At 38.3% G+C, this 22,790-nt stretch overlaps 1 protein-coding gene across 2 annotated transcripts in view; it reads right to left on the bottom strand.

The window, feature by feature from the left end:
• The window catches only part of ARAP2 (ArfGAP with RhoGAP domain, ankyrin repeat and PH domain 2), a 137,089-nt gene extending 126,604 nt beyond the window's left edge, over positions 1-10,485 (bottom strand). The window contains exons 1-4 of one of the 2 annotated variants that reach the window (XM_075091712.1): positions 10,328-10,485; positions 9,104-9,187; positions 8,673-8,788; positions 3,363-4,387 (exon numbers count right to left, since the gene is read on the bottom strand). In XM_075091712.1, coding sequence (XP_074947813.1) covers positions 3,363-4,255 — 893 coding nt within the window. In that variant the 5' untranslated portion in view covers positions 4,256-4,387; positions 8,673-8,788; positions 9,104-9,187; positions 10,328-10,485. The remainder of the gene's footprint in view (positions 1-3,362; positions 4,388-8,672; positions 8,789-9,103; positions 9,188-10,327) is intronic. The other variant, XM_075091711.1, reaches the window with a different exon arrangement.
• Between the last annotated feature and the right edge of the window lie 12,305 nt (positions 10,486-22,790).

The raw sequence follows: 22,790 nt of genomic DNA, 5'->3' as shown, positions 1-22,790 counted from the left end.
AAAGCCTCTAAAACTATCTCTATACTTATTATCTTTAATCTTGTGCTAAAGGCACGTCAGTGGTTAGTTCCACTCATTGCATTACTTTCACTATTTTGTCTTACAAAAGCCTCAATCTTTCACTCATGTCTGCATGGAAGAAGTCAAGTCCATGTACTTCCAAAAGTATCAAGAGAGACCATGAATCTTCCAATCCACCATGTTTAACCCTTTGTTCTGTTCCACAACATGACTGGAAAACCACGTTAAAAATTTAAGAGTGCTTACTTAAATGCAGAGTTCAGGGTCTCGGAAAGGGTGATGACTTTGTCTAATAAAGCTGTTTTGGATACACATTATTTCTATTTTAGAAGATGATTTGCAATCCCCTTAATTCCAGTGCTTTTAAACACCTTTAGAGTGATCTTTACTAACTCTCATAATATTATAAGGAAAAGCCTAGCTGACAAAAATCTAAAGTTTGCACGACCACCCCACTATCAAGAACACTGTGTAATTCCCATCTTTTTTTCTTTTTTAATTCTGCACCCCTCAGTACTACAGTCATGCCACATACACCTCAAAGAAGGAGGAAAACCAAAATATTTATTTTGAACTTATAAAATGCTATGTTGTCTTACCAGCTGACAGCATGGATTTTTACAGACAAGAGCCAGGAGCACAAGTGAGGCAGAGGGAAGCAGATATAATTGCAAGAGAGGCAAGCACATTATTAGTAATAAAAAGTGACATGGTCACAGCATTACTAAGGGGCACAAGGAGACCTACCGTATGAACCTTTTGTGCCAGAGGCACATAGGAGCTCATGGGAAAAGCATTTCCTTGCATAAAAATTTAATTACTAACATCCATGCACAGCTAGAAGGAAATGTTGAGTTTCCCAGAAGAATTCAGCAGGATTTCTCTGCCTCTACAGAAAAGCCTTCACGCAGTGTAATAAGGATGAAACCAGCATCTATCAATAAAAGTCAGCTGAGAACGTTTGTCTACGCAATTCTATGCTGGACAAGATCTTTCGTGAGGTTAAAGACGCTGCAAGCTGCCATTTTAAAGTTCTGCATTAATTCTTTGCCTCTAAAAAAAATACCAGCAAGGTTATCAAGAATGTTTCTGCAAAGTTCTAAGTTCTGCTTTAGCCTTGGTCTTCCTCAGACAGACTGTTACTTGTCCTTCAGGATTTCCATATTGTTATAACTGGAGCATGAAGATGAAGAAACTAAGCTGGAGCTCACAAATCAAAATGGTGGGTAATGAAGTTAGTGACCCAGTCACATATCAATCACTAATAGACTGGGATTTGGAGGATTTACTTCAATGGTGGGAAGATTACAAATATAGCATATTCTCACTACTGGATGATTGTTTCTCAAAAGACATTAAGAGCACTCTTAGTAGCCAGTAACTGTTATCCTTTAGGATGAGAATCCCATTTCAGCTCAGCAGGAATAGCTTTATTATATGCAGTAGGGATAATCACTCTACAAAAGTTAATGTAAAGCTACTCCTCACTGAAAGATGTTTATACTTATGTTTCAATAAGCACAATTTTTTGGTGATTTACAAGGCACTGATGAAAGATTTTTTTAAGGCACACAAAAATCTCCTAACTGGTGCAAAGAATCTTTGCCTCTCCATCTGTTAAATCAAACAATTGCATTACAACATTTAATACTGACTTCTTTCAATAGTCTAAAAGAAACTTATAAAAGCTGGGAAAACTCTGTAATTAGGGCATGTATAAACTCGCTAACGATGCTTCTAACTGCTGAGCTATGCAGATGAAAAAGACAAGATAAATACGAAACATTCTCAGACATGTCCCTTCCAGGCATAGCTAGTGGTTTAAAAAAAAAAAAAAACAAACCTTTTGACTAAAAAAAGTGCAACCTAATGATTTGGATACCACTACACTGACAAAACTTTGCATATGCCTTTGCATGAATTTTTCTTCTCTGTTTAAGACACTTAACCTGCACGATGAGCAAAAGCTTACAGTTAACGGAACCAGAAATATGACAAATCAATCTGTGTGGAGATATTGTTCATTTACACAGTCTGTAATATTGTGATCAACTGCACATTCAGCACCTGTTATTTTTAACGTTCAAACAATATTACTTTTATTAATACAAGCCTGGAGTTAAGTTCTAACACCAGACCTTTTCCTCTACATTCAATCATATTTTGGACAGACAAGCTACAACAACTGATGCTTATTCAAGGCAGTAAGTGCTACTCACCAATTTGGGGATTCAAATTATGAACTCAACCATTCTGAAGGAAGAAAAATCCACACCCACATCACATGAATATTTTGAAACAAATTCAAACTCTTAAGTGCAATTTATCATAACAAACTTTACTGGACTCTATCCAATACTATCCTCACCAGTGCTCCACAGAACTACCCTTACAAAGATTCCATAAACTCTGAAAACCTTCCAAATGTATAATTTTTTTTTGCCCTTTTTTGCATTTCTTTTTTCCCTGCTGGAATGCCTCAAAAATATTTTTATACTACAAGCATAAAAACAAGCATCTTACTTTGTTTACAGGGCGGCTACACCATAAAATGCACAAAACAGGCAAGAAGGTTTTTCTAAGTTTTTCCCCAGCTGTTAGACAGAACTACATTAATATGTGTAGGTGTGTAAAACTTCCTAGATCTTTCTTATAAGTTGCATATATAAACTTGTATTTTCCAAGAACAGTATCTCTTGACAGGTACATCCTTAAAAGTTACTAAGATACAACTTCTGCTTCACAATAACCATTGTCTCATCATAAAAATAGGTTTTTACACTTAAGGGTGAATTTTTAGCCCTCTTGAAATCACCATGCTGTCACCATTCTCCTGTGATGGATCAGAATTTCATCAGAAACACTGGAGCTAAGGTCTAATTAATATTATTAGCAATGGTTTGGTTTACAATAAGAGTCAATAACTTTTTCTGTTATTTTTCAACCTTGGTTTTCTAACACTTGTGTATTTCTATTCTCCCCTATCCTAACAGCATACAGATTAAGTTTAAAAAATGCTTGATATAGTTGTTTTTAACGAGAGTTATATCTAAAGCAATGAAGATTCCTTTCTTTGAAAATAAGTAGATGCAGAGATGACTGGGGAGGTAATAACAAAACAGTGTTATAAAATTTCCCTTCATACTCTCATTTGTGCTTTTAACTTGCATTGAAGCTCAACCCTCCTTCAGTTAATCTGGCAACATTCATACCAGATCCAGTATATTTAGAGCAAATATTTTAAAAATCCACAAAAAAATGACATAAAAAACCTGTGAGAAACACCAAGCCATAATTTCTACAATGATAGCGATTCTTCATTAGAAAGAAACAGCAGTTACCTTGATGAAGCTTGAACTTCACTTGATTCAGGAATTTCTGGTACAGGTCGATGCCTTAATATAAAAGACCGGGTTGCTCTTGGAAATCCTTTCATGCAATTTTGCATATAAGAATCATACAAGTCATTGTCTATCATTTCTCCTTTAAACTTAAAGAATGGAGAATTTGGCTCACTATCAGATAAAACATCCAGATGTTTGTTTTCATTGTATTTTGTCTCACATGAATAAGCAAATGAAGAAGGAGGATCATGAAATGCCAAACAGCCAGCCAAGTGCTCATCAGCTTGGTATGCAGCAGCTTCTTCCAGGGATGTATCTGGCTGAGTATTCATCTTAATACTTCCACTTAGATTGACAGCTTTTAGTATGCTTTCTGAATTCTGGTATAAACTAGAAAAATCCAAATTTGTAAAGCTATCATCATTTGCCTCCAATAAGTTTTGCTCTGCAAGTTCAAACCTTTCTTTATCAATGCAAGCTTTAGGAAGAAGTTGTTCTGGCAGTGTTGCCGGTATCAAGCTAGTCCCATCTACACTTGAACTGCTTACTGGAGATGCCTGATCCAAGGATGAATATTGTTTCTCTTCTGAACCCTTCAAGTCTTTGAGTTCTACATTTTCACAGAGACGAGAATTTCCTTGCATTTTTGAAAGAGTGGTGTCTAATTGCTTAAGAATCCTTCTGCGGTGCCCCGTAGGCAACACTCCCATTTGCTGAAGCACACTGTTATTTATTCCCACGCAATCTGTCACAATGTTATAGCCATATTCTTTAAAGTTAGGAAGATACTGCCCCAAGTTAATGTTGACCAAGAATTCTTCAATATCAGTGCCATTGCCTGTGGATGACATGATGGCAGCTTCATTCTGAATATTGCCCCACACAGTCATGTAGAAATATAGTCAGGATGTGTGAACGCTCTCTAAATCTGGTATCAGCCAGCCAATGGAGAACATCAGTTTCTTCAAGACACTTCTTCAAGTTTCTTCAGTTCAAACTGATTTTTTTTAAAGACTGCAAACCTATAGAAAAGAAAAAGAGCATTAATGTGAATTCAGGTGGGAATTTTTTTTAATCTTGGATAAAATTCTGAAAGGCTCCCTGTCATTTGTACAGAAATATTTTTAAATTGCTTATATATGAAAATTTCAAGGAAGGTAAACAGCACAACCTCTCCATCCTTTTATCTTGGCCTGTACAAACAGGATAGAGAAATCAAACTCTTAACTCACCACAAGTAATACAGTGTTAAAATATATAATCCTAGCAGTTAATGTTAAGATGAACGGTTAAGAGATAACCACTTATGTATACACACACACTCTTACTGCACAGTAGTAAGTAGTAAGATCACTTTTTCTCCCCCTTATATCCAAGACCACAGCTGGAACCCAAAGCTCTCCTATTCCCATACTAGCACCAATTAACTACAGCACAGGGCTTCTACTCCCTTATCTGAGCCTTAAACCCTTTTAGCAAAGAAACACACGTTCAATGGGAAAAAAAGAAAAATGACTGGCTAGAGCGTTCCCTGTGAGTGGTGGGTTCAAGCCCTCTTCAACCGAGAAACCAACTGAACAAGTACCATATACCAGTAAAATAGTTTACAAAGGTATAACCACTTCTGAGTGGGGGGTGGGGGGTGGGGGCTTAATTGTTTAAATAACTACAATCAGAAAGCTACAGAGGTGACCAAAATACATCTTGCACATCAGGCCCTTCAAAGACCTGTCACGAGGGAAAACAGGGAAGAGGTAACTACTAGCTTTTCAACGCTGTCAAAGAAGCAGTTTTCCCTTGGCCACAAACAATAGCAGAGGCATAACCCCATAGGCAAGTTCTGGCCTCCACACGAGGGACATCTGGTATCTCAAGTGCCCATAACAGTTTTTCCTCAGTATTTTCCAACTCAGCTCTTGCGCTCTCCAGATTCCACCTATTTGAGTTCTTCCTTTCAGGGCCATATCCAAACTCACAATTTACAAAATCCAAATCTGAAGGTGTTTGAGACAGCCTGAAATCACATCTCTTTAAAGAAGGTTTAAGATCAGGAGCAGTCAACAGGTTTTTTCACCTCCCACTTCCTGTCTAAAGAGTAATTTGGCCTTAGGGAAACCTGCTGACTGTAGCAGCTGTCCTGGCATGCAGGTACTAGCCTTAAGCAGCCTGGAAAAGAAAGAAGAGCCTCAGTAGAACAGCATAAGAATTAAGCAGCAATTATAAAGAAAAGAACTCACATGCCCAGAATATATCCATGGTAGAAAGTATTGATACCTTATTCCTCGAAGTGTTTCCTGACAAAAAGGGAGCTATTTATGATCTAGAATTGAAGCTTAAAAGAGTGCCTGCTTCTGTACTGTATCAATTCCTCCAATAAAGGATAAAAACTCTTCCTGTAAAATTTCCCCAGTGTCTTTTTGAATAACGAAGTCATTATTGAGAAAAGCAGTCATAAATAAACCTTTATGCCCCTCCTCATTCCCCAAAGCCACATACAAACAGATATAAATTTAAAACCATGTACTGAATGAAGCACAACTGTTATCACTGCTATTGGTGACTGTACTTCATAATGGTTATGAAATAAATTATTAAATAACCAACTGAATCACTAGAAGTCTTTTCTTGCAAAATTTTGTAAATACCTTTATTACTCCCACACTTTCAAAAAGTGTGGGATCAAAATCAAATCAAAAACAGGATAAAAACAAACCTCTTTATACTTACACCAGATATATATATATGTGACACAATAAGAGGAAGAAAAAGAAGATGAACAAACCTACATTTTCCAAGAAGATGTAAAAATCAACACACCACACTTACTACAAATGTTCCATTACTTGAAATAAGTCTTGCTAATCTCTTTAACTTCATTTTTGGGGCAATATTTTTATCAGCTTTGATCACCATCCACAGGTCTGAGAAGTGACTTATCTTGAATATGAAATTCGTAAAATTAAGACTTTTTAGAGAGAGAACTCTACAGGCCAATCAGATAGCAACCTCTCAAGAGACATGAAGTTTGTTAGGGAGTTAACCCTCAGGAAAAGATTCCCAAGTCATGTAAATTCAAAAAGCCTTGGACTGAGCTAAAATGACTAACAATCAGGTTTTAGATTTAACTTGGTCCTTTTCCAACCTGTGCACTTATTTAAACGCTCATCGTTCCTTTAAAAACTTCAGACATCAGCATTTCCTCAAGCTTTTCTCACAAGCCTCTAGCCATAAAAGATAAAAGTCAACAGTATGGTCTCCACCCATCTCTAAACCCTGAAAAATACCAATATAAATACATGGTCTCCTAAGAAGTTGAAGATACATTCTGAATACAGAATGATAAATAACGAGCACAGAAATTACTAAAGTGGGCAAAAAGTATCAAGGAGCACCGTTTGTGCCAGAGAACAGTTTTTCATGTACCCATTAATGAAAACAAAACAAAACAAAACCCCATCTATTCAAAAATATAAAACCCATGCAACGTTAGCATATCAGTGTTTTAAAGTTAGAGTTGCAATTGGTTTTCTCAGCCATTTCCACCTTCCCTGGCAGTTCTGGGTTTCATAGTGCTGGTTGTCTGTTTTTCCCCTGAGGTGTTAGTGTTTATTTTCAGACAGTATCATTCTCTCAATCCCTCCACCTTCAGCAGTAACAAAAATAGACACTTAGGAAAGTACCTTTTAGCTATATATTTATAAAAAAATATATATTTTTATATAAACATATATATTTATACCGACACACTCTTTTTGATACCTAAACACTGTTTTTCCTACATGCTTTGCCTCTGCGTTATTCTGTTATACCTTCAGTGTTGTTACTTTGGAAACTCAAATAGCCATGTATTATCAGTCATTTGGATCCTAACCCATCTCTCTATAAACCACGTAACAATGCAGGGGATTACCTAGCACAGAACAAGCTCTGTTGCCAAACCTGCAAGAACCATTACTTTTTACAGTGTATTTTATAAACAAAACATGTAGCAGAATGAGAAAGGAAGAAACTGCTGGCTCAGAAGACATTTTGACCACAAAATGCCAGCGCTGCTAGAAGCTGAAGCCCAAGCCATTTTTTGTTTCTGTAGTAATCTATGGCAGAAGCTGTCAGCACATCCACCAAGATTTATAAAGACATGCTATAGGTCTGTCCTAGCTATACAGCTGGTTAGATACCAGTAAGTTCACAGGCACACGTTTTGTGGGTCTGAGCAAAGGGTTATACTGACACCGGTTTTTGACTACTCAGATGAAACTTCAAGTAACAAACAGCTAAATGAATCTGCACACATTAATGAATGTTTGTATCGCAGGCTAGAAGTGAAATACTAAATTGTTTCTTACATCACAATGTTTTATCCCTAGCAAAGGCTTAAGCTCAAGAAGTATACAGGAAAGCAGAACTCAAGGACCATCTTGCCCAATCTATTTCGATGTAATTAATAGCAATTTAAAAAATAATTTAATCTCCTCCATAGCTTTAATTGCAGAACAAGTCATAACAAACCCTAAAGAATGTTCATACAGCATTATATATGTAGTGCATATATATGATATATATACATATTTATATGCATACACTCACCTTCACATCCATATTTGTACCACTACAAGTAAACATTTGTCTTCAACATTAGTGCACATGGTTGCAAACACCCTGTAAAACAGAACTTTTTCTCTCAGCAGCAAGGCAAAATAGATTTCTCCCAGAGTATTTGACAGAAATAAATATCAAAAAAGAAAAGAAAAAAATTGAGGGGAATTTGGTCTGATTCCTGCCGTACTGTTCTACTTTCCAATACAGCGCAACCAAGACAAAAGTCATCATTCAACACGGTTACTAAAAACAGGAAAACGCTATAGCAGTTATACAAAAATCAAACTTCTTGGAGGACACTTGACCATTCAATTTTATAGAAATCAGGGTATAACATCTAAACTGCTATGTGGAAAAAACAACACGAGGGAAACCATCTGGGCTTCTCTTCCAAGAAAATATGTTTTGGCAGAGGATGAACTGCAATTTGTGTTGCGCATCCCAAGCCTTATACGGATCACCCAGCTTTCTTCCATAGATGATGACGTTTCTCACAGTTCTTTTCAAACTCATTTTCACGTCCTTCCTCTTCCCATGTTATGGAAGGGGCTTAGACAAGGAGGTACAACAACTCAGAGTGGCATAACAGTTCTTTTTGTTTTACTAAAAGTGAAAGCTAAATAGCACCAAAGAATAATGACAATACTGCCACAGAAAAACATACATAACTTTCAGAACCTTTCCTCACATTGAGAGGATGCATCTCACCTGCATCTAACATTCTGAAAAGACACATCATTTGATTCAATAACTCTTCTCATTCTATGATTTTTCAAGTTGAGATGTCTTCAAGGCAACATTAATTGGAAGATAGGCAGGTAAATCTATGTTGAAGCAAGCAAGCAATCCAACTTTTAATAATGAAATACGCGATCAGCGGGATACAGCTGAATATAGAAACACTCAAGTGAGACTTTTTTTCCCCCTTTTTAAGATCACTACAGACATCAGCCTGAAGAAAGTCTCAAACCTTCAGAAGTGCCTAGCAAGATAATCACACCTTAAGCAATCACTTCAACAAATACAAGCAAGTTCAGGCTTGCTCCCAGCTTCTGCTAAATGACATACTAGATTATGATCCAAATAAAACAGTTAAAAAACCCAGAACAAAAGAAAAAAAACACTGTAACGGGACTTACCATGGAGCAGAATGAAATCTGCCAGTAGTGAACTTCATCTTCCCATTGTACTTCACTGCATACAAACTGACAAGATTAGCAGGCCTAGAAAACGTTGTAGATCATTAAAGATATTTAAAAAAATCCACACAGTACAATCAGCATACTGACTGCATGCTCAGAAAAAAAAACAACTAAAACCTCTCAAATGACCTTTTTAGAGTGATTACTTAGTGAATTAACATTTGGGTCAACTTGGAGCAAGACAACTGATTGCAACAATTCTGACAGAACTATTCCCCTTCCAAATGCAAGGAAGTTACTAAGTGTAGTTCAACATAGTGGATAATTACGAAATACCTTTAAGCACATCCTCTGTCAAAATGTTTTGGTTGTTTTTTATTTGGGGTGTTCTTTTTTTTCTTTTTAATTTCAGAACTCGTCTCTTCCAGAGAAGAGTTCAACCACCTTCGCTACCTCGGAGTCAAACCTTATAATGCAAGAAATTCCAGTGGAACAACTTGCAGACGGTTTCCAGAGTAAGGAACTGCATGGCACAAATGAGCAAACTCAAGGTGGAATTGGCTGAGTACACTTTAGCAAGTTGCTGTGGCAACACTTGGGTGCTGTATCATTCACTCTGGTTTTCTCTCTAGGACATCCCAGTGGCTCTTTGGCTTTCTCGAAGTGAACATTATGCATTTTCCGATAAAGTTTCCAGAAATATACTGGCAGCTAACAAGAAGTCTGTTTGCGTCTAACCTCACAAAAACAACTCACAAAGTAAATACATTTACAATAACAAAATACTGTTCCTTATCGTGACATTTACATACAGACCGTTAAAAGAATTGAAGCTAAAAAGAAGATAGGAGAAAAAAAAAAAATACACGCCCTATTTTCTACCTGCCTACGAGCTATTTCTTGTCAGATTCCAACCTCGGTATCTGACGCTCATCTGAGGCATGCCCCGTACCAAACCACTCAGCCTCGCCCCTGAACTCGCCGGTGCCTTCAAAGCCGCTCTCCAGCAGCGCTGCTCTGGCTGGCGGCCGCGCTGCCGGCGGGACCGCGGCCTCGGGGCGGCCCACGGAGCAGCTCCGCGCCCGGCCCGGCCCGCCCCGCCGCGGAGCCGCCCGCGCAGGCCCCGCACCACGCCGGGCAGGGCACAGCAGGGCAGGGCGGCGGGCGGGCAGTCCTCGCCCTACGCCTCGCAAACTCCGCACCCCGCGGAGGCTGGCTTACCTCTGGCGGGAAGCAGTGGGGGAAGGGGCAGAGAGGGGCAGGGGGAAAGAAGAGCAGGACTTTAGATTGCCTCAGCTTTCTTCTCTCCCTCCGGCTCTCCGCTCGCTCGCTTTCTTGTTTGCCTTCTCTTTCCTTCCTTCCTTCCTTCCTGCCTCCACACCCCACCCCACCCCACCCCTGCGCTGCGCTTCTCCGCTCCCCAGCAAGCCGCGCCCGCGGTGCGGAGCTCCCTCCCTCCGTCCCTCCCGAGGAGGCGGCCGCACCTGGGCGCGGGCGGGGAGCGCGGGCGGGGAGCGCCTGCCGCTCCGCGCCGCTCCGCGCCGGCCGGGCCGGGCCGCGCCCCTCCGCGCCGCCGCCCCGCGCGGGGGCCGCCGGGGCGGGTGCTCAGCGCGTGCTGGCCGGACAGCGTATTTCCCGAGGAGTCGGGAGGAGGCCCCCTCGCAGCCGCGCTGTGGGAGTGCCCCAGCGCATCGCTTCACAGGCGCCCGCGTCCGTCCGTCCGTCCGTCTCCCCGGTAGCCTGGGTTGGGGTGGCGGCGGGGCTCCCCCCCCCGCCCGGGAGCCGCGGGGTGCGAGTAAAGGGCCTCCCTCTATCACCTCTGGCACCGAACGGGGCCGCGCTCGGGGCAGGCGCCCGGGGGGCGAGGAAGCAGCACTGCCTCAGAGTAGTGGAAAAGCTGTTGAGTGATCGCTTGCTTTAAAAAAAAAAAAAAAAAAGAAAAAAAAAAAGAAAAATATTACTAAGCTTTCGGTAATGCAAGTAACTTCCCCACTTCTAGGAACTCGCCCACATCTGTGAATTACTGCCACTCAGCTGAAACTAGCTTTTTGTTGCACAAAATGAGACTGAAAAGTACTTTCATATATTTCATCCATGCGCATACACATCTTCCTCTTAATGTATCGGTTCTCATTTTTTTCTAATTAGATCCAAGGTCATACCAGAAGGTTCACGCTGTTGTAGGTGAAGTCTGAGGCCTGCCACTGTGCTGAAGCAGAAAAGATGCAAAGATCTATTGAGAAAAAGAGGCCAGTAGTTGAAGTGCTCATTTAGGAGCAAGTAAACCTGGGTTCTTTTTTCTGCTTCAAAGACCGCTTACTGCATGCTAAATACAGCCTTACCAAATAGCCTTACTAATAGTAACGCTGTTAAAAACTCTTTGTGCCATGGTAGTAAAATGAGGTTTCTGGATCACAATTTTGAATGTAAACAACTATTTCACTCCAACTCCCAGTCAAAACAATTAGAAGTTTGAAGTTCAGCATTACAGAACCAATTCCACCAGTGCTGAAGCACTTCTGAAAATCCTGCTGCAAGTCCTAATTGTGAGATGCCTAAATACCAGTGTACAAAAAAAATGCAGTTAATTTCACCTCCTAAGCTTGCATTATGCAAGCAAATTTTGTGGCAAGAAAGTTCCACTCCAGTGCAAACTTTTGGTTTTGCCTTTTTAGATAACCTAAAGAAATTAATTATGTTCTTGCCTGACTTTTTATTAATGCTTTTGCTGAGTCTGTCTTAGCATCATTCCCAAGTATTTGCAAAGGGACCCGTATGTTTCCAAACCAAGTTAGCGCACAGATGTATCCAGGTAAGTATACTAACACCCTTATGGGTCATAGCCTTTCTGGATTGTAACCTAATGACTCACAGAGTCATCCGATCACAGATTTGCCTAAGATTTCCAGCTAAGCGTAGCTTCCTTTCAGAACAGTAAGAATGCCAATGAATGCTGACTTAGAAAAGGAATTTTAACCACAGTAACTTAAAATATTTGAAAGATTCAGGTCTTGTAAACAACAAAAGACCCACCCTCCTTTGTAAGGTTTGCCTTGCCATGCAAGAACCCAATTATTTAGTAGTTTATGCTGGGCTGAATTTCTTTTCCCTGCAAGGCTTACGGTATCGGCATTATTAATACCCTTCAGCTCTTTCTTCTCTGTCAAGAAACTCCCAAGTCCTTCTATAAAGTCCACCTTTCTTTCTCTTCCAGGAGACCCATGTGATTTGCCCATGTCAGTGGGCCAGCAGCAGAGACCACAGATAATGGTCCCCTCAGTGTTCGTCTTTGAAACAGATGTCGGAGTCTCACATGGAACTTGCTAAAAGAGATTGCCTTCTGCACCTTTAAACTTGTGCAGTAATAGCATCACCCCTCAGAGCAGAACATGACACTGCACCCTGGCACAGTGTCTCAACCAGAATTATACTTACTACTTGACTTGACCACAGTATGAGACTACAAGATCTATGACTTTTTACTTTTTCGGGCTTTTTTTTTTTCGGGGGGTGGGGGAGGGTGCAAGGAATGGCAGAAATAAGCATTAAATGTCTGAAACACCTACTCAGTTGTATTTACATGTTTTGCTTGCATTATATCCAGAAAAATTGCAGTATATACAAGTTCATTTTCAGCCATGTTGGTCTTTTGAGGGTATAGGAGGGTTTTCTTGTCTTTTTGTGTATGTCTAAATGACATTATCACTATCAGGCAAACCTATATGCTGTTTTACTCTTTGTTAGAAATAAAGTAGTATAATTTATTAGATTTTAAGAAAGCTCTCAAGCCTCTGGTTTATCTACAGCATATAGTTCTGTGTCAGAGCATGGAATGGCAGCTTTCTACCACTATGGTAAAAAAAAAAAACAACCAACAACTTAGAAAAATCTAAAAGGAAATTGCTTCTTACTAATTCTGATGTAATTCAGATATGACATAAGGCATAGTACTAGTCTATGGCTTGTTGATATTCTTGAGATTTGAAAATCTGCTGACAGGCTTCAAAACTGCAGAGATTTTATTATCTGATAATTTCCTCTTCCCTTGAGTTTTTATGTTGCTGTAATGAAAAAATATTAGGTAGGTAAAGTTTTTTTAGTCGGTGAAGATAACATTTCGGTTTACAAATTATTTCTAAAAAGACGTTGCAAGACTTTTGCTATATCCTCTGAAAGGCATTGGGGCCCTTTGTACCCTAAAATACATTTGGCCATACAAAAAGGTCATTCGTAGTGAACATGCTAAGATTGCCTTCCAGCTCAGATTTATGGTTACAAAAACCTTTTAAATACCCTTGTTTTCCAGTAATTTATATTGGCCTAATTATTTTTAATATTATCTGTCCATAAGAATAACCATGTAAGTCTGTGTTTAAATGGAATAATATAATCTAAACTGTACAGGAACTGATCCTTGGAATATGAATATACCCCGGATTTCCACACTCCATCTGTGTGGTTTGTCATAAGTCAAAGTAGATGTTTGCCCCATTTTTTATTGTTCATGTAACTTATTCAAACTAGTCAACCATTTTCCAATTTTCAAATATTGTAATTTTTGGATGTGTATATCTTTAAAACTATAGATCAGTTCTACTTGCTGCATATTTATTGTATTTAAGAACTCCAAAACTAGCTGTACAAACATCTAATTGATAAGATAAACCAGGGAAGCAATGGCTCCTTCTTCTTTTATGGATGGCCTACAAGTAGCTCTGATATTGTACACAGTTTGTCAGCTATCTAAAAATACACAGAAGAACTGAGTTTGTGACTTTTAATGAGATTATTTCTCTCTCTGCAGTAAAAATAATACATATTCCCACTGAACACAGTCCAAGCTAGGTAGCAAGGTCTAAGTTCTAAACTTGATCTTCTGCGATCTTTTCAGTCTCATTTGCTCCTCTTTAAAGCAGAGATAATAAAATTAATCCACCAGTCTCCTCAAGGTGTTGAGAATGTTAAATGTATTTAGTTTTTGGAGCCTGTGAAGCATTATAAGAAATGAAATATTAGCTACATCCCAAACAACCAGCAGGTGAATATCTAGGCCTTTTATGATTTGAGCTTCGCTACTATTGTTATAGTATAGTGTCGATATTATTGCTAATAAAATGGCAGGAAAGCTAACCTTGGAAATTAAATCATGCATTACAATTTTCACAAGCAGAATTCTAGTATGAGGTAACATATTTCACTCAGGGTAAGACAAAATGCTGCAAAGCTTCAGAAAAATGATAGGGCTGTTGTTAAGAATAAGCACAAGAGTTGAGATACTAGGTTCAGTTTTTGCATTTGCTATCAACTGTTTATGTGACCTTGGAATTCCTCTCAGCCAGTTATTCAGTGCATTGTAACTCAGTTACTTTTGTATGTCTCACTGGGCACCAGCCTACATTTTTACTCAGGCCTGTAAGCCAGTTTGACCCTTACCCCATATTTTAATGTAATTGTATAATAGTCAATCTGATTTCCAAGAACATCGTAAGATAGTTCCCTGTACCATATGATGGATTTGTATTTTAAGACTATAACTTTATAAACTAGTTAATGTTTTTCTTTGAGGGTATGACAACACAACAATAGTGGCTTTTGCCATCTTATTTTCTTTAATGGCTATATGTTTGACCGTAACCCAGTCTCTCTTTGCTTAAAACTACTGATGGACCCATGAGATACCCTGTAAGCTATTTTGACATTGATATATGACTTTTGAAACAAATGACATAAAGCTGCTGTAACAGGGTGATGTACTGTTTACCGATTACTTTTACAATATACTGATTATTTTTTCTTTCCCTTACCAATTCTGGTGACAGTTAAGTCAGAGTGAATTTTCTGCGTTATGTATTGTATATTGCACTCAGCTGCACATGCAAAATCCTCTAAAGGCAAGAAGTTATTCGGATTAACTAAAATACTCTTTCTGAGAATAAAAACACTTATAAACCAGTAGTAACATTTGCTCTAAAAGCACCTCTTGTGTAGTGGTCATGAGTGAGTCAGAAGCATTGAACCTACCTCACTCTCAATGGGAGTCTGCAAAGATGACAAGTCAAAATACATCCCTGGGACAACGTGAGGTTTCTGGAAGTTAAGGACAGTCTACCTACTGCCTTTTCCCAAAGCACCCAATACAGTACTTTGCTGGACGAACCTGCTCCATGCCCTGTTTTGAGCTAGCACCCAAACCTGTTGATACAGCCCCATAGACTGGTGATCCTCCAGTTTCATATACATTGATATGTGTTTCAATCTGCAGACAACCTGAGAATTTTGTCTTCAGTACTGCTTTAACTGAATTCATTGCTTACAGGGAAGTAAAACCATGTCCTACATATAAGATTCACCTGAGTTCACAAGTCTAAAAATGAAAACAGCAGATTTATTCTCGCAAGGCAGGGGGGTTAAGCTCTTGCTTCAAATGACAGGCATCTGACCAAGAAAAAAACCAAATTTTAAAAATCTCTCATTCTAGCTGCTGCTCAGGGTTTCTCTAAGAAACCTGTCACTAGAAAAGCTAGAGTGGTTGCTTCGCTACTGTTTTTTTCAGAGTACCTGTGGTCAGTGAGGGACCTTCTCCTAGCACTTCTGTCTCTCATTTTTATTTAAAGGTTTTCAAGTTGCTTTCGAATACAAATGCAGTGTCAAAGCACGTAGTAAGTTCCTTTTTATTTCTTTGCTATTGCTGTCATTTAGAGGACCTAGTTACCTTGGCATAACTTCCTGTCACCTTTGAGAAGTCTAATGGAGCATTCTTAAACTTATTTGAAAATAAATCCCTCTGAGGAACTTTCCTGCACAGCAAAGTGCTAAATTTCCCATATTCATCTTTTGCACAGTTCATTGAATTGTAATGAATCACACATCATTAAGGTTTTATCTACACAGTATTGGCTTGCTCGCATTCTACAGAAACCGCATATGACATATTTAAAGATGCTATTAGTTTTAAAGGTCACTGCCTCAGATACCTCCTTCCCTCTTTCATTTTACTTGTTGCTTCAGCAAATTTATCATGGAAAGTAATGAGACATAATAGACATCACAGAACTATTTTTAGAGGACAAAATTTCCAAAGTACAACCACAGTCAAAATTGTATATGGTTCAACATAATTTCACATTAGTATTTAGGTCTGGTGAAACACATGATCTCTCTCCTCTTTTTTCTTTTCCTCATTGATTTCTGCTCAACCAAAGAAACCAACTCATGATAGTTGGCTCACTCCCCAGGGTTCTGCTGCAATTAAAGGGACTAAACTGGAGGCTTACTGTATATACAAATAAAATTTAATAGAAGACTCATAATGAAGATACCCCATCTCTCCAGGAATAAATTCTGTGAGGTTACTAAGTCAGAAGCTGAGAAGTGTCAACTCTTAAGTTTTACTACTTGCATCCCATTTCACATACTGTGTCCTTAGTTTTCAGTCTGTTTTCTAAGTAACAAAATGAGGAACAGCCTCAAACATAAAATGCTAAAAGAAAAGTCAAAAGCAGCCAAGCCACCTGGAGAGTACCACATGGTACTGGGGTACTGGTAACCTTAGTTATTTTAGGTAAACAAGGGATGGCATAAGTATTCTGCCTACAATTTTGAATTAGGTTGCCATTTAAGAAATCTCATTCAAATACTCAGCTGATGTTACAAGCTCTACTGAAATTGGTCACACCGCACCATTCTATATCCAGTTACAGTTCCTGCTATCTTTTTCACCTTCTTCTACTCAGAAGATTTCTTACTTCCTTAAGGATTGTTTTGTACCAAGAGTATCTCTTAAGAGCAATGAAGGTTGCACTCTGTTATTGAGGACAGCAGTATAACTGAGAGTAGGACTTAATCATTAGGAAAAGAAATACCATCAAGTGAAAACGACAATTTCATATCATGTTTCTACCACCTCTCCCTTTCTTAAATTTAATTAAAATTGTAATTAAGTAAGTGTCACTTCAATATTGGATAGAAAAGCCTAGTTTTTCTTATATAAGTAAACATTAACATTAAACATCAATCATGTTTAATAACGACAAAATACTATTACTGATCGCATCAAAAGGCATTTTTCTTTCAAGAATTAGTTTTTCCCAAAGCTTATAATTAGATTATTACTTAATCTTATAAAATGAGACTAAAGAGCAGAGAGGCTGTGGAAATTATGATCTTCTCCAGGTAAGCAGTTAATCAAACTTCTGACCTTTCAGAGACACTGTGGTAATCTTGTCCTTTCCTTACAAAATAATCAGAAAGCCAATGTATCACACAAAGGCTTGATTCAAGATAATTCAATATTGTATGCACAAAGGAAAGAACTTATGCAAGACCAAAACCTTGACTAAATCTTTCTGCCTCTCGGCTAAATCACTGGCATGGAATTCAAATTACATACTCTGTTCAGCTACCGCAGTACAAAACTTATGGCTTGTTTATGAATGCTCAGAATCCTGGAGGCCTTCATAGTCTTGCATACAGAACAAAATTAAAAGGAAATAAATTTAAAAATAAAGGAAATTCTAGTTTAAATTAATGCACTAAAACCATACATTGCCATGTCTGCAGTGCACCAAGAGTCTAAATGAGCATGGAAAAAATGTAATGAAAACTGATTAGGGTATTTCAGCAGCTACGGAAAGGCCTCTTTGGCTTCATATCTGTCAGCAAAGCTCACTACTTTTGTGCCTGCAGGAATTGTCCATTGTAAGAGAAGCACCAGTGAAAGTGGTCTGTATTTCTTTCACAAAAGGGAGGTAAAGGAAATGCATATTACAGTTCAAGCTGGATTTCAGGCAGAATAGGTCTTCAGCTAAGTCAAGATTATGTCCTGTAGAAGAACGTAAATAGGGTAATATAGTATATGGATTTGAGAGTGTATATTGCTATTTTTATCTTCCCCTACATTCTTGCTGTATTTTGTAGGTCTATGCTCAAGTAGTAAAGGACAGATTAGATGGGCTAGAAGTCTTGCCATTCCAAAGATGAGGACCTTGCCAACCAAAGATGAGGACTCATAAAGCCCCAGTCTGCAACCTCCTTGTCTTCCGTCAGTACACAGATGATTATTTGTTCCCATGGAATAATATTCAAAGTATTTGCAAATAGTTACCAACAATTAAACTAAAAGAGAACACATAAAGAATATAAGCTGCTTTCCCCCCTCCCCAGATCACAAAGCTCACCAAAGGCTGTGCCAATAGAGTTTGGCATAGATCAGGCTCAGAAATGTGAAAAACATGGTTAGCACCCCAATCCTCTCTTCTGTGTGTTAGCTCTACCCCAGCACAGCTGAGTGTGGCTTGTTTTCTCAGCATTGGTTACCTTAAACCTCCTCAGAAGCTAACTTAAATGTAATGGCAAATTCAGGCCAAGAACACCATGCAGCATTTAAGTGAGTGTAGGTACATAGGTGGCCCCACACCAGGGTTTAGCACAAGCTCAGCCTTTCTTTCCGCCTATGCTCTGGAGCTTTGTCTTTCCTAACTTGAGGCTCATGCATACTGACTCATAGTTAAGATGGCTTAGTGTCAAGTACTGTGACTGTGCTTGGAGAGATATACCTTTTCTAACCATGTCATTTCATAATTACATGTTTCAAGGTGATTATGACTTTCTTCCAAACATCCAGCACTGGTCTCTATGGTATAGTGCTAAATGAACCATCCACATGAGCATACAATTTCTGTGACACGGTACATCTATAGCACTTTCTTTGTTTTTCTTATACTATTATAGAATCATAGAATGCTTTGGGTTGGAAAGGACCTTTAGAGGTCATGTAATTCAGCCCCGCTGCAATTTCCTCAGGACTCTGGGATGCAGTTCATCAGGTCCCATAGACTTGGGTATGTTCAGGTTCCACAGATGGTCACAAACATGATCTTCCCTTACAGTGGGAAGGGTTTTACCCCCCTGGTCTCCATCTTGTGGTCCATTGACTCGGGAAGGGCGAGGAGAGGGATTACCAGTGAAGACTGAGGCAAAAAATGTTGTTGAGTACGTCATCCTTCTCCTTGTCTGTTGATACTAGGCCACCATTCTTGTTCATCAGGGTTACGCTTTCTTTAACCTTCTTTTTCTGGTTGACATTATTGACATTGATATTACTGGCTTCTCAATTGAGCCATAGAATACCAGAGAGAGGAAGAAAACCATTACACATGTCTTCAAATATGCATAGATCAATAAACGCACCAAAATGTATTTATTGTCATATACTGAACTTAGCATTATGCACAGAGTATAAAGATAGAACTTACTGGGTCTGCATCATACAGTCTAATCTCTCTTCCTAGCAGAGCAAAGTCCACTTCCTTTGTTATCAGCTATGCAACAGTGTTAAGGTATTCTGAAAAGAACATGTACATCTGCTAAATGATGACTGAATTTAAATGTATACTTTGATCCTTATTTTAATAAATTTGTTATTTTGTTCCCCCTACGTCCAAGGCCACTATTTAATATGGATGTGAAAGCTCTCTTTTTTAAGGACTCTTTGAATAGTTACAGAATATAGTTAAAAGTGAAAGTAACCCAGGAATAGGAATTGTTTTAAAACAAAATCAAGTGGAGAGCCAATTTTCTGCTTTGTTTTTTTGCTGATGTAGTTTTGCTGAAGGGTAGGATCTGTCTTCAGAAAGGTGAAATTCAATGGAGAACTAAGCTCCGAGGATGAGGGCACAGCTCTTTTGTTATTAGTTCTTTCACACAAAATAAATAAATAAAATAACAACCCAAGATGTGAAAAAATACAATCTAGTAACAATTCTACATTTATCACAGTTGCTCTTGCACCTTTATTTCTTACACATTGTCTCTTAGTTATTTTCATTTTCTTCGGTCTATATTATATTACCTACCCAGGCATAGGGCCCTATTTTGACAATCAGGTTGCAGGACACCTATGTCTTTTTTCCTGTGAGTCTGTTACTATAAGACTAATTAGGTGGTGCCCGTATGTAATGGCAAACATGATAGCTTGTGTCTTCATCCTACCCCTATGGGCCTGATTCTTTCTCAATTAAAGGATATATTTTAGGCAGGGATTTCCAGCAAGGCAGGGGACCCACAGTAGCCAAATTTGTGAGTTTCTTCTGATACAATATCCCGGAACTGTTTTCCTTTGTCTCTCTCTTTTTTGTGTGTCTTTATTTCTTCTGGTCAGGATTTTGCAGCCAAAGCTGAAAGAACAAACTATAGTTTTCCCTGTTAAAATTGACTCTGCTGGAAAATGAATATTGTCCTTATCAAGTCTGCTTATTCCTACTGTCTCAACCTCCTTTTTGTAGCTGGTGTGCTGCATAGTAAACCATCTCAGATAACTAATCCAGGCTGAATTTAACTTCACAAAAGTACGAGCTTAAAGAGATTGTAAAACTCCAGCATTAACTCTGTGATATAAGTTCTGTTTAAATAACCTTTGTACTAGATTCTTTATCATATTGCATTGAAAAGACTTCCTCTTTCACATGTCATCTATTGTAGTATCTTATTTTCTTTTTTGTACTAGATACTAATACAGGGAGTAGTATATTTTCAGAGAATATACACTCACTTTTCTGTAATATTTCTGAATGACTCATGTTATCTGCTTCCTTTACCTTTCATGTTTTCCATTCATATTTTACTCATTTCAGCAACGTTTACTTTTACAATCTGCAGTTTTCAGAAAGCTTCAAACACGGCCTGGCTAATCCCCTGCGCTCACCAGGTGAGACTGGTCTGGGCCATGAAGCCCTATGGGTGCATAACCCTGAAAGGTACTACTACAATTGGATCTCTTTGGGCAAGAGATTCTGTCAAGTAAAAAATGTCTTGTTCCCAAAGACTTTACAGCTATATTGTCTAATACCTGCCAGGATGGTACATAAACACAAGCCTTAAATCATAAGACTATTTACTAAATAGCATCAGAGATTAATAAATTTCACTTACATAATTTATCACCATTCTTCAGGTAAGGAGAAATTGGTGAATTAGTCGCAAATATCACAAAGAACAGGTTTTCATAGTCCAACACTGGGACTGAAATTATAACAGGGTGCGGGACCTATTTTTGCTTGATCAAAACTATGTTTTTGCTATACAAATAACTGAATTTAAAGACCTCTGACAACCTAACTATACATTCTCTTTACTACTGCTGAAGAGTAAAAAAGCTGGAAGAGTCAGCTGTAACTTGAGTGACCATTACTGCCTCATTTGCTGTCATGAGATCAGATATATAATCATGTGTTTAAAATTCAGATGCCTCCCAATAGCAGTGCTTATGTAGTAATTGTTTCAGTAAGAACATAGCTTGCCTAAGGACTGTTACAATAAATTCTTAAATAGACCACTCTATAATTACAGAACCTTATACCATGTAGTACTTAGTATTTTTACAAAAGCTTATTTGTTTGCATGTTTCACTCCTGTTTACAGAGCAGTATAAATTATTATCTCTAAGGCTTGAAATTGTTTCAGCTACCCATTAAAAAATCAGAATAGTTTCTCCTATTAGTTACGGTTCAGACAAATGTATTTTCTAAACTAACTAATGTCTTCTTTCAAGTATGCATAGACAATTTATAGAGACAGAGTATATTAGCTGAAGCAGGAGGTAGTTACGTAATTTTTTGACAAAAAACGCAATCATGAATATAAATAAGTTCTTGCCATGTCTTCTAAAACTGTGTTTATAACTGTGTTGTAGTAGCTTCTCATAAACTCTACAACATTCAGTGAATAGCATATTCTGACAACAGGTCCATTTATTATTATCTATTTCATGCACAAAGGTTAATTTTTAAGAATCAGATCTACTTTTACCTTTATTCAAACTACTGTCCTTTTTCATAACTCACACCTGCACATCACTAATTGATTTAGTCTGAAGTAATCTAGTCAAATACAAATATCGGAAAGAATCCAGAGCTGATGAATCCAGCTATACTACGGTTAGGGGAAAAATAGGGATTCACATCAAGAAGTTGGTCTATGCAATATGATACAATAAAAATATGATAATGAATTTTTGCCCATCTTTTTTTTTTTCCCTCACACATCACAGAAATTTTGGGTAGGAAGGTGACATTTTTCACTTCCTGTACATGAAAGTATATGTTCTTCTCAGAGTTCCCTTTGTACTAGGAAAAAAAGGGAAAAATGTGGAGATGCTGGACCATCAGAAATGGTAAATAGGTTAATGATTCACATACCTTTTTCTGTTAGCTGTGCAGTGCACTCAGTGTGATGAAGCAGACTATAATGAGTCAAAAGGAACTTTCCTTTTGAGTTTAATAATTGCAGCTGGTTTCAGCTCATACGTTTGATTAAAGACACTTTGTATCTTTCATTGTTATTTTAACATTTATATGGTGCTTTACATCTTCAGAGCACTCTGCTGACATTACCTTATTAGTTCTTGCAATGCTTAGATGCACGTTTCAGCGTGTTTTTATATCACAGTCCCATTTTAATTGCTATTTAAATCTGCATCAATTATATTTCTAATGAACCGTAAAAAGGAATGTTTAATACCAAAGCCACTATACCAGCAATTTGTATAGTACATTTCTTAAACTCCAAAGTATTTTGGTGTATGCGATACTTCAGATTTAGCCCAGTACTGAACTCTGCTAATGAGGGTTTCAGGCCTGTCGTCCCCTAGCACAGCGCAATGCGAACTAGCATCAGTAAGAGAAGGTCA

Source organism: Phalacrocorax aristotelis, chromosome 4 (genome assembly GCF_949628215.1).
Source record: "Phalacrocorax aristotelis chromosome 4, bGulAri2.1, whole genome shotgun sequence".
Classification (NCBI taxonomy): domain Eukaryota; kingdom Metazoa; phylum Chordata; class Aves; order Suliformes; family Phalacrocoracidae; genus Phalacrocorax; species Phalacrocorax aristotelis.
This window is presented reverse-complemented; position numbering and strand designations above follow the sequence as displayed.